This window comes from Molossus molossus, unplaced genomic scaffold (assembly GCF_014108415.1).
Source record: "Molossus molossus isolate mMolMol1 unplaced genomic scaffold, mMolMol1.p scaffold_m16_p_8, whole genome shotgun sequence".
Taxonomy (NCBI): domain Eukaryota; kingdom Metazoa; phylum Chordata; class Mammalia; order Chiroptera; family Molossidae; genus Molossus; species Molossus molossus.
Window position 1 is genome coordinate 48,117,756 of NW_023425402.1, and position 19,561 is coordinate 48,137,316.

General features: G+C 50.9%; 1 protein-coding gene across 6 annotated transcripts in view; it reads left to right on the forward strand.

The window, feature by feature from the left end:
• Nucleotides 1-19,561, forward strand: part of SCML4 (Scm polycomb group protein like 4) — a 94,709-nt gene that overhangs the window by 70,792 nt on the left and 4,356 nt on the right. For 4 of the 6 annotated variants that reach the window (XM_036249311.1, XM_036249314.1, XM_036249313.1 and 1 more), the window contains 2 exons: nucleotides 9,836-10,129; nucleotides 18,405-18,550. In XM_036249311.1, coding sequence (XP_036105204.1) covers nucleotides 9,836-10,129; nucleotides 18,405-18,550 — 440 coding nt within the window. Of the gene's footprint in view, nucleotides 1-5,466; nucleotides 6,186-9,835; nucleotides 10,130-18,404; nucleotides 18,551-19,561 lie in introns of those variants that run through there. The other 2 variants (XM_036249316.1, XM_036249312.1) reach the window with 2 other exon arrangements.

The following is a 19,561-nucleotide window of genomic DNA, read 5'->3' on the forward strand; positions in this document are numbered from 1 at the left end:
CTCTTCAGCAGTTTGCCTTTAGATGATCACATCGCCTCTTTAGGCCTGCCTTGTCAAAACTCCCTTAAAGGGTAACCCATCAAATTATTATTACTTTAGAGGAGGAATCCGTTTATCATCTGTTTCCCCAGCATTGTGGCAAGAAAAGCATGGGTATTTACAAAGGGGAAGGAGTGGAGGTCTCTGCTGACTTTAGGCCCAATATCCACCCATAAGACCATGTCATTCCTAAACAAGATTGTACAGTCCTGAGCTCCTTTGAACCAGGTCTTGCTCTGCCCTGAGGTTGTTCAGTCAAAGCTGGAGTGTTCCCGGCCTGCTGCCACCCAGTTAGAGGGTGTGTCAACATTGATTAGGGCTCTTTCAGAAGATAGTTACTCCGACAATAGGAAAATGCAAAGCCATGGCACATTGGAGCTGGCCAAGGAACTATGATGTGTGTGGTAGAAAAATGGATGATTTGGAGAAGACATGATTTCTGTTCCAGTACAAAAATCAGCAGATCACATGGATCTGTTCTCGGTGGTCCTGAAGCCTGATTTCATTTAGCCTAAGGTCTTGCCACTCAAACTCTGGTCAGGAGCATTGTCACCACCAGAGGATGGCAAACGCTTCGCGGTCCTCCCACACTCTTTAACCACAGGTCCCAGGGGTTTTGAAGACACAGCAAAGTTTGCGAAGCATGGATTTAAGGAATACTCTCCCAGGCAGAGAACTTGGCAGCTGATTACTCTCAGGAGATGCTGTCTCGGGAGTCAAGTGGAGCTGACAGTGTAAAGACCTTTGCAAAGTGGAGGGGCTGCTTGGGTGGTAGTGATCTCCCCGTGACTGGTAACAAGTGCAGGGGTCTACTTGTTAGGGCCAGAAGGGGAAACTCTGAGAACACAGTGGGTAGGAGCAAGATGTTCTCTCTGGTCCCTTCCAGGCTGAGAGTCACGTCTGGAGGTGGCAGAGGGCAGCCCTGAACAGCAGGAGGTCAGGGTGCCCCCGAAGCTCCAGCGAGGGGACCTTCCAAAGGTGAAGGTGAGGACACTGTGACAGAGGGCCACATTAGAGCAGAGAAAGAACTTCTTTCGAATTTCTTCCTCAGACCTTTGAAATATAAACTCTTCGGCCAAATGATCTTTCTCCTGCGTCCAGGGAAAACCAGGCTGCAGACCTACTCAGCCGCCTGAATTCAGTCTGGAAAGTAGAGTTCTTGGCTTGAGACCAGGAACCTCCGTCATTTTCCTCCAGTTCTGTTAACTGATAACCAGCCGTGGTTCGTGCTTTAGGAAATAGAGCAGCTCTCTGGGTGCTTTAGGAGAATGGCAGCAGAAGCATGCATTTGATAACATTTCTGTTTCGTCAGAAGTCAGGAGATGAATAAGGGGACATTTTTACCTTATCTTTGAATATTGACAAAAAAGATCTCGATTATAAATAAGCTTTAGCTAGTGCTCCTCAAAGTTTAACATGCTCAGAAACCAACTGAACATCTTGTAAAAAAGCAGAATCCGGCTCAGTGGGCCTGAGAGTTTGCATTGCCGGCAGGCACCCAGGTGATGCTGCTGGTTGGGGACCACACCTTGAGTGATACGCGTGGGCTGACCACGTCCTGCTTACATAGAAAACTTTATATCAAGTTTTCAGTAAAATAAGTTTACCTCTGCTAGGACGATGCCTCCTCTGTACAAGTGTTGCCACTAAAGATGATCCAGTGTCCCATGGAGGTGACCATGGGCTGGAGAAGAAGAGAGGGTCGTGAGGGGGCAGAGTGGTCAGGGGACTGGCATGTGTGTAAATCCAGGTGAGACAGAGATTTGCAGGGCTGGGGAAAAGGGTGAAAGAAATGAAATAGTGACAACCGGCAAATTTCTCAGTGTGTACTGGCCACACCTACAGCAGGATCTCTGTTCCCCAAACCCTTGTTTACAACTCCACGATGCCACTTAATTCTGCTAGAATCTGGGTCCAGATCTCATCTCCCTGCTAAACAGACTTGGGGAGAGGACCACGCAGTTCCCAGCAGAGCCTGAGACATAACGCGTCTGCAGTCAACATTTACTGACTTAAACTCTGTGCAACACAACAGTCCAAATTGTCTGCTCACCAAGAGTGGGGAGATCTGGAAACCACAGATGTGATAACTGAACTTTTCTGCAAGATCTAATGTAGAGATTGGTTTCCTGCCTTTTGAAGGTTTAACATGATGGGAACAAATTGTTTACCTTTTGTTGAACAGCTCTTTTGATACGTGAATGGTAGTGTGGGAGATGAGGAAGGACATTTGTTCTTGAGGCTTGATGTTTTTGTTCTTTGGTTGGTGGTCTTTGAGCAAGGCACCAGAAAACTGCCAGAGTAACAGACACTCCCAGTATGTTCCACTGTGGTGGAACCTATACACCCCACACTCAGAAATCAAATCTGCTCCCGTGCTGAACTACAAATGTGTCTAATATCATAGCTCTACAGAGAATGACTATGCAGAGAAGATCTATGTTTCCAAAAGATTGTTTATTCCAAAGAGGAAATAGTTTATCCAGTGGCATGAGTTCCTTGATATAGAAGCATCCACTTAGTCAGCAAACAGTATGGGCTCCCCTATTTGTGACACACTAAGGCCCGCAGAGCGGAGGCCACACAGAAAGGTAGCAGCTGGGAGGACAATGAACTCAGGTCTTCTCCTCCCCGGCCCTTTGCTCTTCCTCCCCAGCCGGTCTGTCTGTAGGGCCCTAACACTTGCTGGGTGGGGTGTGCGTCCTGTTTCCCAGCTTAGAAGCCTGATGGCACCAAATGCATGTTCACAGGTGGCTTGTGGGACTCCTGTGTCACTTCTTCTAGAAAAGATGTAAAAGAACAAAACAACCCCCAACTCTCACTCAGCAAAATCTAGGCGAAAACTGCACTCCAAGTAGATTCCAGCCTCTGTTCTCCTGGGTTTCCTAACGTGTCCTTGTGCTCCAGCTATATCTGTGCTGGGTGACACAGGGGCAGGCAGAGCCCGTCACTCTAGACACCAGGAGGACTTGCTCGCTCTACAGAACCCACACCAAGTGGCTTACTCCACCAGACATGAGGCAGAGTTTGATCTGATATTTCTAATAATTTATAAAATGATAAGGAAAAAAAAAGAAGCAAAGGACAGTGTTTCTGGAGATTCCCTTGCGGTTGCCTGTCTCCCGGCGCCGGCGATGATTGGGACATTGCAGAGCTGTTTCGTCCCCCACAGCCGTGGCCATGGGAACAAAGTGAGCTGTCTGGTTCTCGAGCCAAGGGCAGGAAAGGGTCATGTGGAAGGAGAACAAAGTACCAGTGTCCGCCTCAGGTACTAAGAATCCTCGCAGAAAGTTTTGATGGAAAGCGTAAGAGAAGTGTGTCCTGAGGTTCTGCAGCAGATACTAAGGCCGCATATATCTCCGGACAGACAGACAGGTCCAGGAACAGCCCAGCCAGCGCTCTGAGCACGGAGCAGGGAGCACGAGCCAGCACAGGGCTCCTAATCTGAGCTCTGCCTGTGTGCCAACAGGATTCATTTCAGAAAAGCTATTTATTATATTTTCAATGAAATTACTCATTAAATTGTAATATCAGCATGTGTTTTAAAATGCTTAGCTAAAGGGAAAAAATATAACCTCTTCAGGAAAGCCTGGCTCTGTAGAATTTAAAATAGATTTTTACAATGTTCACTAATTTATTGGATCCCTTTGCATTAGAAGGGTTAAGTTCTCTTATGAGTCCTGTAGATACTGAGGAAGCACAAGATACATATTCAATAATTATTGGCTAAATGAATGAATGAATGTTCCAATTAAGTTGTTGGAACCTCCCAAGGTACTTTAAATATGAGACAGATAGCATGATATTGAGTCATGTTGACCAATTTGATGATATTTCAATAGAAAGTATCTATATTAAAATGCAACCAAAGGAAATTAAGATAATACTTCTCTTGTCCTAGATCACAGGTTAAATCATTTTGTGGATTAAAGATGCCCAAACCCAAGACTCGAGGAACAGAATGATGATGATGGCAAATGCTCAGCAGGCCCTTGCTGCTCGGGAGAGCTGCTTCTGTGGGAGTGTGGGGCCTGTAGACAGAGGCCATATGACTCATTCTTCCTGCAGGGCTGGTCTTAGGAATTCTCTGAAAGACACCCTTGCCCCACGCTCTCCTTCAAATGAAAAATCTACTGGAAATCGTCTCCTTTGTCCATGAGGCTAACTGTGCCTAATGTGACACCCACCCATCAGTCCCCCGTGAGTCACTGGCCAACTGGCCAGATAATGCTGGGACTCATGGCTTAGCTGCAGAAGGCCTCGGTGTCTCTAGCAGGCCTGTCCCAAGGGTCTCCCGCCTGTGATGGAAGAGGAGATGTAGGGGATGGGCCAGGCCCTCAGGAGATGGTGACCAAGGTCTGATTTATACATCAGAACGCAGAAAGAACAAAGGACCAGGTATATAAGACGTAACCATTCCTGAAGGCCCAAGGCCCACAGTAGCTGTGATTGGAGACTCTACCCACCCCTTTGGGTTGTTCCCCTGGACTGATGCCCTGAGCCCCCGTGGTGGGCACTAAAGGAGTATCTGCCGCTGATCCACACCCGTATCTGCTGGCCACACATCAGAACGAGGGTAAAAATGGCAAAGCACGCCAAGAGGAACTGAAGCAACTTAGGAACCCAGTAGACGTCCAAAGTAAACGTCACATACTCTCTCTTATTAGTGGGCAATTTCTAGGTCTCATACCTAAGCCATAAACCCTTTGCTAAAAACAAGCCCATAAATGTCCTTGGAGAGAATTGCACAGCTATTCCGTAGTAGATACATCCTAGCAGCTACTGAATTAATAATTACAGTGTCCTTTCGGGATAGGCAGAGTGAAGAGGAATGAAGCAAATGCCCCTTTCCCATCTGTATGAGTTATCTTTTGCTGTGTGATATGTTACCCCCAAACTTGGTGGTTTAACATAACATGGATCATCTCCTAGTTTCCGTGAGTCAGGAGTCAGCTTGACTAAGTCCTCTGGCCCTTGGTCTCCCACGAGCGCAGCTAGGGGAGGCCCCACTTCTTAGCTCATTCACGGGTTGTTGACCAGATTCCGTTTCCCACAAGCTGTTGATTGCTTGCAACAGAGCCCTCTCCACAGAGCACCTCACGCCACGGCAACTTGCTCCGCGAGTGTGAGGAATACTGGGAAGTACCCTGAGCTTTCCTCAAAGTCAGGGTGTCCATTTAGAGCAAAACTCAAGGTGTCCTCTCTCTGTTCCAGGACTGCAACATTTCCCTGATTAAGAACCACTTTTAATTTCTTCAGAGTGCTATGAAAACCTCAAAAGTGTGGAGGCTGTTAAGAAAACAGAACATGACTGAGGGAGCCCCCCCTTCCTGGGAGTTCCCATGCTTCTTGGGGGAGAGGCTTGGCAAAGGGGAGAGAGAATTGCACAGCTATTCCATAGTAGATGCATCTTAGCAGCTACTGCCGCTAGAGAGGGTGGGTATGAAACCTGCTCTCCGCTTGAGAATGAAAGGCCAATCGTTATTCCAAATGGCTGACTTGGGGCGAAATTGCCTTTGGGCAAAATTTCCACAGCAGGAAATCAACCCATAGGCTTAGAAGAAAGTCTTAGGCAAACCAGAAATATGGGGTAGGTCAATCAGAAGCATCCAGGAGGACTAGAGGAGTTTAAGTGTCAGGCATGAAAATTATGCTTGGTTTCTGTGCATCTCATTAGGGGAGAGAGGATATAAATGTATTTAAATGGACCAGAAGGGAGTCATAAGGTTGATTCTGAGGGCTGAGGGAGTTGAACTGAGAGACAAGATTAAAGAGAAAATCTATACTGGCCAGAGACCAAGTTGAGGGAAAATTTAATTGAAGCAAATGAAATGCTAAGCCTCATTGGCGGTGTGGCCTGGTGCCCTTTGAACCAGGAAGCCTGGGACAGGAGGCCACAGAGGGCCCTGGGGAAAACACGATGAGCTTATCTGAGCGAGAATGAGGGGCGGGACTGCCTCAGAAAGGAAATCTGCGAATCTCCCGCAGAGAGCCTGGTGAAAGGCAGCGAGGGCAGGAGGGAATCCGCTGGTGTCCGCCAGCAGGAAACCCTCGGGAGGTCCCGCAGGCCTCCCACAGCACTGGGCAGGCTGGGCGGCGCCGGGCCCGAGGAGCGCGGCTGCCTGGTGTCGGAGACAGCCACCGAGGTAGGGAACAACGCCCCGAGTGTCCTGGCTCCAGCGAGGGAGAGGCGGCTCCGCTGGGGACTGCTGCTGTTTCCTGGGGCCTCGCTCCTGCCCCTTCCTCTTCCTGCCCAGCTCGGTCCCCACCTTCCAGGGCTGCTGGCGCTCCGCAGGTGGTGGCACCAGGTGAAGCACTGGGAGCAGCTATTCCGTGTGATCAGGCTGACCGTGTGACCTTCCTTTCTAATCTGGGTTTCCGGGCTAGAGGTTGTGGCGCTGCCGTCCGTCTCTTTAAGCAGCCCAGCCAAGCCTTTCACACATGGGTACTCTGGACACTGACCCAGTGCTTTGACCCTCTTGCCAAACTGGGCAGGGTTGTTTGCCCTGCTGGGCTGGGTAGGCCTGCTGGCAACTGATCCCAAGAGAGGCACAGGCTCCCAACCGGGGAAGGTGGCAGTGAAGCTGGCAGGAAGGGTTCACTCTGTGCAGCTGCTTCTGTACCTGGAGGTCATGACCCAAGTGAGGAGATAAGGGGGTAGTGCAGGGCCAGTGTGCATGTGAGAGAGACAGACAGACCGACAGACAGAATGAGAGAGAAGAACTGGGGAAGAATCGTGCCTAAAGCTCTGCAATTTGGGGGTTATTATTGTATGAACAGATATTATTGGCAAATAAATTTGCAGATGGAGGTATTTTGCTTTTCAGGGCTTCCTTTAGTTAGAGAATCCAAGTGCCAGTTTAATTTTTTAAAATAAAATAAATAGTCCAAGTTCACTTAACTAGGAAGTTAGGCCTTATGTCCTACCCAACAAGGGTCAATGCCAGCTGAACTGCAACTCGGTCAGGAGGGTCTGTGGTTTTGTACACGTGGGCCCCTGTTCCCTCTCTGTGCCGCTCCCGCCACTTCGGAACTTTCTCTTTCTCTCTCTGGCTCTTGGCTCTCTTCTTGGTCTGCCTCTGCCTGCTCTTTGGAGGTGCTCCCGGTCCTCACGCCTGACTCCGCGCCGCAGCAGGACCGGGTGGCCAGGCATCCTGGAAGCCTCGCAGAGGCCTCTGTAGGGGTGAGGGAGGAGGGGAGCCCACACTCCCCTGACGCTGGGGTTTGTTCCCCAAACGGAGAGGCGTAGACACAGTTCAGGTTTGGAAGCAAGTGGGTATCCCTTGAGGCTGAGTGGGGTTGAACTGTCCCAGTGTTCTGGGGCCTCACTCGTGGGCAGGCTTCACGCACTGGGAGAAATCAGTCCACAGGTCAGCCGTGGTGAAAAGCTGTCCGGAAGGTTCCTAAGACACGAAACCCTGCCTCTCTGAATGTGCCGTTTTGCATCTGCCTCTCTATGTAAGCATGCGTGTGTGAGCATACAAAAGCAGGCCATTCCTTTTTCTGGAGGAAAGATTGAATGATTTTCAAGTGGCGTCCTTAGACTCTGGGACAGAGGCAGCTAAAGAAGAGAAGTGCACAAAACACCTTTTGTTGACCCTGCTTTGTTTAATGAGAGGTTCGGGGGTAGCAAGACAGCTCATTTCAGATGAGAAAGGATTTTCTAAGAATCCAGGAGAAAAGGACCATGAGCGTGGTTTGCACGTGTCTGTGTGCAGGGTTGGATCCATGCTGGGCTCTTGGGCTGGACGATCCCAGGTCTGCTGGCCCCACCTGGTGTTCACTCACCAGTCAGCCACAAAACCGCTTGAAAAGCGAACTTTTCTCTCCACGTACAAATTTGGTCCTTCTTTTTTCCAACTTTAAGTAGTGGTTTCAGGCAACAAACAACCCATGTGTCCTATGTTATTAAATGTTTACGCTACTAGAAGTTCCGCATGCCTGTAATTCATCTACCGGTGTGCTGGGTGCCTTCAGGCTTGTGAACAGTATTAAGGTTTTGAATAGCTGGAAGAGGCAAGGGAGGACCCTCCCCTGAAACTTTCAGAGAAAGCATGGCCCTGCTGACACCTTGATTGCAGACTTCTAGCCTCCAGAAGCGTGAGAGAATATATGTCTGTTCTCATAAACCGCCAAATCAGTGGCAATTTCTGCACAAATACACAGAAGTACCACCAAAAACCATCCCCTGTCCCACCAGTGGGAGGCATTTAACACTTTAGGACATGCTGGGCTGGGTGTTCTGTGAAGGTCCGTTTCAGCCCTGTGGTTGGGTGATGATGGCCTTCATTGTATCTGTCAGGTACGATGCTAGCATCAGCACCCCTACTCATAATGGCTGTTTCCATCGGGTTTGAGCAGATGCGTCTGATCAATTCTGCTGTGTGCCCCTGACCCAGATGTTCACTCCCAGGCTTCCTGGGAGCTGCAGGCTGTGCAGAGCCACAGCTCGGGCTTGGTGGCTTCTCCATGGTTGTCCACCCAGCTGACTTCAGGGTCACTGGCACATCTTTGCTGAGTAGAGGGCTAATGCTTGATGCTCTCTCATGTCAGTTTTACTTTCTAATGAATTCATTTGGATCACAGCCCAGAAACTGGCTTTTTAAACCTTTGATCTCATCCACGGTCACCAGCAGTTTTTAAACCAATCACGTCCATGTTCCCTTGTTCCCCATTTCCACACATTGTCTTAGGAGAACAATTTTCAGTCTGCATGTATATTTTCCAACTGTAGTGCAGATTGGCGAATTATTTGCATTCTCTCCCTTAAATTATCATAATTCCATAGACATATTTAATTTGGATTTTAAATATTGAATAAACAGAATAAATATTTTAGTTCAATCTCTTTTTTTTCCCATTGTTTATCATGCGTCTATATGAAGAATTTATCTTTAATCCTTTGTAATCTGAATTTTAATACATAGTCTGTATAATGGCTGCCTCATTGCTAAACTGGCCCAAATATCTGCTCAGAAAATATTGAGTGCCTTCTGTATGCCATACACTGAGAGCTGCTTCCTCACATATACCAAGGCATCTGCCATTGGGGACACAAAAAGGATTAGTGTCCCAGACAATATATTAGTGTCCCAAGAGAGGGAATGCACTGACAGTCTTACCAATCACTGGCTTAGAATGATGCTGGCCCATAGTAGGTGCTCAATAAGTGGGTTGTTTTGACTATTATGAACAGTGTCTCTGTAAACATTCATGCACAAGTTTTTATGTGAACGTACGTTTTCATTTCTCTTGGGTTACCTAGGAATGGAATTGCTGGGTCACATAATAGCTCTATTTTTAACCACTTGAGGAAGAGCCAGACTGTTGTCCAAAGAGGCCGCACCATTTTACACTCCCACCGGCAGAGTACGAGGGTTCCAGCCTCTTTACAGCACTGCCAGGCGAGGGAGGCAGTGATGGTGGGCAAGAGAAGGGTGTGCAGAGATTCAGACAAGCTGGCAGACACTGCCAGGGGGGCGGAGCCATGGAGGAGGAAAGACCTTCCTTTGAATGTTATTTCCAAGTCATCAATCACTAAGATAATCACTTTTCCTGCGGACACGGAGGGACATATCTCCCAATCCCTAAGATAATATGCTCTGTTGGTGAGGCAGGTGTCTCCATCTGCTGAGAGGTGAGCTGTTAGGGATTGTGCCATGGGGTCCACTCCTCATCTCCTGTCCCCCCAGAGAGCGGGCCTGTGCTGCTGGGGAAGGTCTGCCAAGACTGAGAGCCAGGTGGCCCCTTGAACTGCTCTCTGATCTCTGCTTCTCTCCCCTGCTTTCTTGCTTAGCCAAAACATTCACCACCGCAGAGTGCCGCCTGGTGAGCCCTGTGGGCATGAACCGCTACAGCCTGGACCCCTCCGCCTCCGCCTTTAGCCACAGGGGCTCCTTGCCCGCCTCCTCCTCGCTGTACTGCAAGCGGCAGAACTCTGGAGACGGCCACCTTGGGGGAGGCCCAGCCACCACCGCCGGGGGCCCCCGCAGCAGCCCCATGTCCTCCGGAGGCCCCTCGGCACCCGGGCCGAGACCCCCAGGCTCCAGCCCTAAGAGAAATGGGCCCTCTCTGGAAGGAAACAGATGTGGTAACGTAACGCACATTCAGCGCTTCCTGTGGCTTCCCCTCCTCTGCGGGCCTGCGCGTGCGGGAGGGGCTGTGCCGTCTGAGCCAGGGACACTGGGGACACTGGGGACACTGGGAAGTCGGGGCTCCGCGGCCCCTTTTGCATTTGGGTTGTTCTTGAAGACAGCTGACATCAGCCTTTGGCAGTGAGCAAAGGAAATGGTGTAGGCTAGGCTGTAGGAGTAAGTAGACTTGTATGGTGGCTCAAGTACAATAGAAGTTTATTTTTTGTTCAAGAGACCAAGGTGGGTGTTCCTAGTTGGTGGGTGCATCCCAGTTGGGGGCCCAGGCTCTGTTTTTCCTCTGGCTCTGCTGTCCCCAGGCCTCCCTGCCCAAGCACTCAGGGGGCAGAAAGGGCGGAGCAAGTGGAGAAGGCACACACTTCCCGAGGGCCTGGACGTAGTCACATCATGTCCACTCACATGTCTTTGGCAAGAGCTGGCCAGTTTGCCACTCAACTCTAAGGGGTCTGAGAGGTGTGGACCAGCTCTGTGCCAGGAACAAGCACCAGAGCTTAGCAAAGAGTTTTCTCTGGGTGGTGGGTGACACCCAAAGGCTACAGATACGTGGGTGGCGCAGAGTTCAGCAAAGTTCCCACAGCACTGGTTGTAGCGTGACCTCTGTCTCACCCATGACCGGTCGCTTGTTGGGATGCGAAGTATGAAAGCGCTGTCATTCTAGGGATAGTTTGGCGTCCATTCTGATTTTTTTAAAAATAATTTTCAGTATTTTGTTAATGAGTAGCTGCCGTAGAGCACAGTGGATGAGCGCACGGACTGGGACCCGGACAGCCTGGGCTGGAATCCGGGATCTGCCACTTTCTGTTTGACTTTTCACAAGTCCGAGCTCCTCTGTGCCTCAGTTTCTTCATCTGTAAAACTGGAGTAATAATAACAGCACCTACCTCACAGGTTCATTGGGAGGATTAAATAAGTTCATATGTGTATTTAGTACAAGGCCTAGGACAAAGTAAGAGCCCAGTAAATGTCAGTAGTCGCAGATCATGTGAACACACCCAACAGAGCACAGCGCATCAACTCAGCAGCTGAAGAAGGAAGGTCCAGGCCGAGGAGGCAGAGTCTTCACCTGGCCCCCCGGAGCCTCCCAGGGGGCTGGCTGTCTTCCTTGGCAAGCCACATTTCTGCCCTGAGCCTTGGCAAGCCACATTTCTGTCCTGAGCCTTGGCAAGCCACATTTCTGTCCTGAGCCTTGGCAAGCCACATTTCTGTCCTGAGCCTTGGCAAGCCACATTTCTGTCCTGAGCCTTGGCAAGCCACATTTCTGTCCTGAGCCTTGGCAAGCCACATTTCTGCCCTGAGCCTTGGCAAGCCACATTTCTGTCCTGAGCCTTGGCAAGCCACATTTCTGTCCTGAGCCTTGGCAAGCCACATTTCTGTCCTGAGCCTTGGCAAGCCACATTTCTGTCTCCACCAGCAGCCCCGAGAAGCCGTAGCAGTTAGCTCCCTTGTATGATCCAAGGCCCTCCACACACCCCCCTCAAAGAGCCTCGCCCACCCCCGATGAGCCTCTGCTGGCCGGATTGGGGGGCAGCAGGGGCCTCTGCAGGGGTCAGTTCTGAGAGGTACAGCAGAGTCCCTCAGCCGGGGGGTGGGCTTTTACCAAATGCAGAGGCACCTGTAGACCACTCCTCGACACTATCATGCAGGGCTCTCGGCCGGGCAGGAGATTTGGGTGTGCAGAGCCCGTTTTCCTAAAGGGAGAGACACTTCCATCTCCTCTCCAGTAACAAAAGAAGGGAACAAGATCTGGCATAGACCAATGTCTTAAAGTGAATGAGGGGCAGCATTTATGTCCCCGGTTTATCCCCAGAGTTAGAGTAACATCTGGCATATAGTTGGTGTTCAATAAACCTTCACTCTCTCTGTACCTGCCCCCTGCCCCCGCCACCATGGTGCCCTGCACCTCACATTGTCCCTGGTTGTCAAAGCTCTCATCCTGGCATCCCTCTGCCCTTTACACATCTTTCTCTCAACCTCTTCTCCTCAACCCAACGCCCATTTGCTCGGGGTGGTGACCACTGGACACCACCCTGATTGAATTGTAAAAAGGAGACATTTACTCTCTCCCCCATTTTGGTGGGTGAAATCTCAGGCCCGATGTCTTAAGTGTAGAATTTCAAGCAGTAGGAGGAAGATACAACTTGGATGCAGAGGACTATCACTTGCTGTCGAATTGTCTAGCCCATCCCAGTCCATCTGGTGCCCCTGGATGAGGGGAATCCAGGACCCTTCAGAGGGGTCTCAAGGGAGCTCAGCTGTCCAAGTCCCTTGCTGCCTCCTTCCAGTGGAGCCTGGGATGTCCTCCCACCCCAGTTTCAACCACCCTCCTGTCCTTTATTTTTATCTCTACCCGCCCTTTGTTTTCCTGGAATCAGACCCTGATCAGCAATCTGCCAGGGGGGAGGCCCAGACCCTTGCTTGGTCCAGCTCTGAGAAAACCCTCTCTGCCAGAGCCCTGGCTGCACCCCGGGAGAGCCCCCCTCGCTCAGGACTTCTGCCTCTCAGGATCCTGGGTGAGGTCAGAGGAACAGAGCCCTCCAGTGCCTGCTGCCTTCCACTCCGAGCAAACCACTAACTAGATCCTGAATATTAATGGTCTCTTTCACAACTTAGAAATGTTAGTGAGAACTTTGCCTGATACCCTGAACATTAGAGTTGTGCATACTCAGCAGGATCCCCTAGGGCTGTGGGATGTTCAAAATCACACAGCCACCAGCCTCCTAGGATAAAGCTGCTGCAGGATGAACAGTTGAAATTCATTGTTGAGCCTTTGTGATGCACTGAAGAAAAATGAAATGATTTACCCTTGTAGGTGCATTAACTTTTTAATGCTCAAAAAATTCCTTTTAATGAGTGCCTTCTTCAGGGTGCTAAACAGAACCATAGATACTGGAAAGGGCCAGCCAGCCAGCCACGCACATTCTCAGCATCGAGATGAAGGAAGGGGGTGGGGAGAAGAACCGGGCAGAGGGTAGTGCTGGCATCCCTGCAAGAGATTTCCCCTGCTGCTTACATCCCACCGGCCAGAATTTAGTTACGTGGCCAGGAGCTGCAAGGGAAGCTGGAAAATATAGCTTCAATTCCAAGCAATCATGGTCCCATTATTCCATTCAAAGGATTCCGGGATTCTCTAACAAAGGAAGAAGTGGAAAAAAAATATTGGTTAGGCTACAGGCAGTCTCGGCCACACTCATGATCAGAAGTGTTCATCCTCCCCTGCTCCTCCCTGAGCACTTCGTTTCCTCATCTCTGGTACTTCCTCTCTCCAGCCCCAGAGTAGGAACCAGATCCTCAGCTCAGTGAGGTTTGTTGCTCGTGTTTGCATCCTCTGCAGCCGCAGAAAAGAGGCCTGCTTGTTAAAGGCACATACGAAAGAGCTATTTACCGAGCATCTAACTCTCAGAGGTTCTAGGGGATAGGGAAGAGGGGATGGGAGCAGACAGGACTCCAACATCCTGCCCTCTTTAACCGGGACCTCTTTACCTTTGCAGAGTGGGGTTCTATGTATGCTTTGCTTGAACAAAATTTGCATAGCTAAGCACATTTGGAAACCGTGGAAATAAACCAGACTTAATTGAGTGGCAATATATTAAAGCAGGAGAGAAAACCATTGGCCCCCTTACCCATTTGTCACCCAGCTGCCTGCTGTGGGCCTCTGGAGGGCTGTTAAGTTTTCCCTCTGCCCAGTGAACGCTCAGTAGTGCGCTGAAATTGCATCCCAGGTGAAAGCAATTGCATCCCAGGTGGTGAGAAGGAGCCATACCTCTTTAAGAGGGTTTGACCCGAGTCATAAACTCTGCAAGGGAACTAGAAATGGATTTCCCCCCATGGTGCTAATCAAAATGGATTAAAACCACAGAGGCCAGAACACTGCACAAGGCTGCAGGCAGGGGAGTGGATGTTGATGACGTGACAAACTTACCAGCCTTCCCTCTCCTGTGTACGCTTACCCTGGCCACCTGCTGTCGTGATGTAGCATACCTGTCACCTCTGCCAGAAGACTCAGAAGGGATGTAGTCACAGGACACATTCCCCTGTGGTTTGTTTTTTTGCTAATACTCAGGTGAAAATTTGAGAGCTCTCTCCTGTCTCTCATCCAAGACATAATCACTAAGATCTATGAAGAGGTTTCAGATAACAGCACATGCTGCAGAATTCCCAAACACAACTAAGTGTGAGCTTCAGAATCAAGAAACAAAGTGAGGCCTGGCCGGGTTTCTCAGTGGTTAGAACGTCGGCCTGTGGTCCTGAGTGTCTTGGGTTTGGTTCTCACTAAGGGCATGTACCTCGGTTGCGGTTTGTCCCCGGCCCTGGTTGGGTCATGCAAGTGGCAGCCACTCGATGTGTCCCTTTCACATCGATGTTTCTCTCTCTATCTCTCTCTTCCTCTCTCTCCCTCCTCCTCTCTCCCTCCCACTCTATCTGAACAACAACAACAAAACAAAGGGAATCTGACATTGTTATTACCACTCAAATGCTTCCCATGGGCTGGAGCTTGCTCCCATAGGTGTGGCGTCAGGTAACGGATAGAGACGATTCAGCCGGAGGGGTGGGTACGGCGCTGTATGTGGTGTGGATGGGATGACCGAGGTATGGAAGGGCCCGCTCATTCTGGGGAAAAGGAAGAGCTGTGACATCGAAGACTTAGAGAGCTTTCGGTGAGTCCCAGCCAGCAGGTATTAGTGAGCACAACATGCCTGGGATCTCAGGTCTGAGGATGGAGCTGACAGGGTGCGTTCCAGAGAGACAAACACAGCAATGGCACCGGCTGAATCACAGCTGCGACTCTTGCTCCACACGACAAGTATGGATGCAATGGAAGGGTCGGATAGGGAGAGGTCACCGAGCCTCCCCTGGGGAGTCAGAAAGGCTTCCCGGAAAAGTGACCGTGGAGCCAGCTGGAAGGAGAGCAGGAGCTGGCCGGGAGGGGCCGTGGGGAGAGGGGTGGCTGGAGGCTTCCGGGCAGAGATCAGGTTGCTTGCCCAGAGGTCACGGTGTCTGTGGCGACAGAGAAGGAATCAGCCCAGCTCAGCCTCGCTGGAAGCTTGTGGTCCTCTCTTCTCACACAGGCGTGTCAGCTGGTCTGGAAGGAATAAAAGAAAAACGTGATTAAAATCTAAATATTGTGCCCTGGCCAATTTTGCTCAGTGGTTGGAGCATCAGCCTACAGACCGAACGGTCTCCGGTTCGATCCCAGTCAAGGGCATGTACCTGGTTTTCAGGTTCAATCCACAGCCCCCTGTTGCCAATTGATGTGTCTCTCTCACATCGATGTTTCTCTCTCTCTCTCTCTCTCTCTCTCTCTCTCTCTTTCTCTCTCTGTCTTTCTCTCTCTCTCTCTCTCCCTCCCTCCCTCCCTTTCACTCTCACTGGGAATCAATGGACAAATATCCTCAGGTGAGGATTAACAAAACAACAGCAAAAATCTACGGATTGGGCAGGCTCTCTGCTGTCTCCCATCTCCCTCACCTCATAGTAAAAATTATTGTATGTTGTGTGCTAACCCGGGCACCTCACACAGTGCCTGGCCTTGTGTCTAGGAAGGGTGCGTTCTGCGGGACCAGGTGACTAGGAGGAGCTGAGGACAGGCCTGCCCTCCCCATTGCCTTCACCCTGGGTCCTCCCAGCCCAGCTCTAGCTGCCAGGGAGTCGGAACGGGCTGAGATGTACAGGTAGCCTGAGGGACGACATCTCTTTTGGACACTGATGGGCTTCTTTCAGATGTTTCTTGTCGGGCTCCAGCCCAAAGCTACACATTCACTTGATTCTTACAATACTCTTGAGAAAGAAGTTGAAGAAACAGGCCCATAGAGAATCATCAGGGCCAGGAAAGGGACCAGGAGCCTGGCGGTTGACTCTTCATTCTGTGGGCTTTGTGCATGGACACAGAGGAGGCTCTCACATGTGTGAGAAGGTAACCCCGTTTGTGTCGCACAGGACCCTGTGGTGAGAAGGGACCGTACAGTGTCTCAGGTGGATGGGACCTTAGAGCTCCCACCCAACTCCCCTGTTCCACACCGGAGAAGCAGAGACGCTCACGGAGCTGGTGGGTGGTAGGGATTTCTGACTCCCCGCTCATTGCTCGTTCCATTCTTCTCGCGGCTCTACTGTTAGCGAAGACGTTTCCTCGGAATTATGAATGCGCGGAAGGAAAGTGCGCATGTGCTTGTAGATATGTAGGAGACAGAGGGACTCAGAGATTGCACCTGTGCTGTGAAAATGTTCGGGGTTGCTTTAAACCCTGATTCATAGTCATTCTATTCCTGGGGACTGTGACTTCAGCTTTAGCAAGGACAGCACCCGTCTTTAATTGCACACGCATTCACAGCGGGGCTGCACTCTTACCCGTCTCCGCGGCCCCAGTGAGCGGGTGAGCACACACCGCGGTCTGCGCTGGGGGACGCCGCCTGCCGGAGGCGCTGCGCGGGCTCTGTGCTCCCAGGGCGACACTGCATTCACATCGCACCAATGTGCAAGCACATCCGCCTGGCCTGGCTGTGTCAGGCGCACCGTCTGTCGTCCTGACACCTTCACAGCAGCTGGAGGGGCTGGTGTATTCATCCGCTCTGCGGGCAGAGACCACTGCAAAGGCTACACCTGCCGCCAGAACGTCCCACTCCTCCTAGAGCGAGTTGATGTGCTCCGGAGGTGTGACAGGCTTCCTGCTGCTCTCTGTCGCGTGTGACTGAAGGCCCCTCAGAGAGGCTCCCGAGCCGGGCCCGCTGCTGCCCTTCCAGCCTGGAAAAGTGAAAAATGCCCGCAGCGAGCACCAGGCACCAGGAGGGGCCACTTTCCCTCCGTGGTCCTCACCGGGAGCGCCTCCTCCTCCTCGGAGACCGGACACCTCCTTCCTAGCCCTGGCCCTGACCTTGCTCAAAGGAACTTAAGCGCCCGTGGATGAGGCTGAGTCCGTCTGGTATTTTTTATTTCTATCAAATACAGGAAATTAGATTTGACCTCTGCTGTGATCACTCTGAAATCATTCTTGGCACCGGAGACTTCCAGCCTTTGTAATCAGAGCATCTATTATCTCCCTGATTAATGCCGAAGCTCCGACGGGGCGGGATCCAGAGGCGAATGCAGTTCCATGAGGCCTCGTCCCCACTTGGGTGCAGATGGCCGTGAAGGCAGTAGGATCACCTCTAACAAGCACGCACCCTCATTCAGATGGCTCCAGGGGGCCAGTAACTGTTCCCTGCCAAAATGCCCCGAGCCAGACCACCTTAGGGGACCCTTCCAGGTCCAAGAAGGAAGAGGCAGGGGAAATCTCAAAGTAAACCCAATTCTCAACCAAACCGTTAGGTAGTTAGGGCAGACTGGGAAGTGGGCTGCAGTGCTCCTCTCGAGGCTCACGGAGACGGTGCGCGGCTCAGGCACGTGCGGAGGAGCAGGAGAGCGCAGAGAGCCGCTGCACCAGACGCCCACGGAAGCGCAGGCCCCTCCGCTTCTAATTTAGGATTCCTCTGTGGGAAAGCAGCTTCATCGTTTACAGCCTAGACTTTTTTCTGGCCTGAAAATAGGATCAAGGATTATTCACACAAGGCTCTTGTATAAGTTATTTATACTATTTCTGCAAAGGATATTAAGTCAGTTTACATTAACCCAGTGCTTACAAATACATTTACTCAGAGCCAGGGAGGAGCCGATGATGACCGACGCTGTAGTGAGAGGATACTGTGTTCCACCAGACACTTGGCCTAGGACCTGGTGCAGGGGAGATGCTCAGGAGATGTTCATGGAATGAATGGGGGGTTGGGGTTGGGGTGACAAAGATCATCCTCAAGAAATTAAAATCGAACTGGAGGCTGCGGGCAAGGACATGCCTGCTTGTAATGCAAACCAGAAAGCATCTTAAGAGAAGAACAAAGATTTCTGGGTTAAAGGTGAAGGAAGGTGGTGTTCAGCCGGCAGGACACAGAAATGCTGCCTGGGACGGGGTCTCCCTGGGCTCTGATGGCTGGTGGAACCTCTCTGGGAAGAAGGGAGGGTAAATGTCCCCTAGACAGAAGCAAAAGCGCCGCTAAAGGTGGGCAAGGGAAGCTAGAGGAACAGTGGGTCACGACCCGTGTGTAGGCACACACAGCCTTGCTCTGTCACAGGAGGCCGCGCAGGCCACTGTCTTGGGCTAGAGGGCTGGGGGGAGCAGGCAGCACAGGTCGGTGCTGAGGCCCTTGTCCTGGTATCTAAAGGTCCCACTCTCTGTGCTCACCCATCCAGCCTCAAGCCCTTCTCCAGATGGGCAGGACGGCAGGCGACCGAGGAGCAGGAACCCGTCCACCTGGACCGTGGAGGATGTGGTCTGGTTTGTGAAAGACGCTGACCCGCAGGCCCTGGGGCCCCACGTGGAGCTCTTCAGAAAGCATGTATGTGTGGTGGGCCTGGCCCGGGGAGGCCGGGTGGAGGGAGGCAGAGGAGGGGAGTGAAGTTCAGGGAGCTGTGGGCTTTGGGAGGGGTCTGAACTAAGCCCTGGGGGTACCACCCAAGGAGGCCAGTTGGGACCACAGGCTTCTCAGCACAACCACCACTTAGGTTGTTTTAAAGGGATATTTGTCCCATCTGTTCCATCACGTTGGCCTTTCACAAGAGCGCCTATGTTCTTTGCCCATCCACCCATCCATCTGCACATTCAACAATATTTATAGCTGATCTACTATATGCCAGGCAAACTGTGTCAGTGCCGAGTCCTAAGCTGCTTGAGGATTAAATGAGAAGATGCACCCCAAGTGCTCAGCATGGTCCCTGGCTTGATGAGAGCCTTCAGGCAGCAGGCATTCTTATAATCATTTAGGAGATTCTGAAATATATAAAGATAGTACATGAAAAAAAAGGTCAGAAGTAATTCTCTACCTGCCAAGCTTACGATGTCAGTTTTCTATTGCTATTGTAACCAATTACCACAAATGTAGTAGCTTAAAATGACCCATTTTTCTGAAAAATTATTAAATTTATTGGGGTGACATTGGCTCGTAAGATTATGTAGGTTTCAAGTGTACAATTCTGTATAATACATCATCTGTATCACCCAAGTCAGATCTCCTTTTATTACCATACATTTGACCCACTTTACCCTCTTCTACCTTCCCCCAACCCCAAACACACAAATTTGTTACTTTACAGTCCAGTGGGTCAGAAGTCTGACAGGGGTCTCAATGGGCTGAGGTCAAGGTGTCAGCAGGGCTGATATTCTTTCTGGAAGCTCTCGGGAGAATTCATTTCCTTGCCTTTTCCAGCATCTAGGTCCGCCCTCATTCCTTGGCTCCTATCAACTCATTCTCATCCTCCAAGCCATACCATTAAATGGGGTTCTTCTCAGGCTGCTGACTCTTTGGTTCTTTCTTCTTCCACGTTTAGGGACCCTGTGATCACATTGCTCC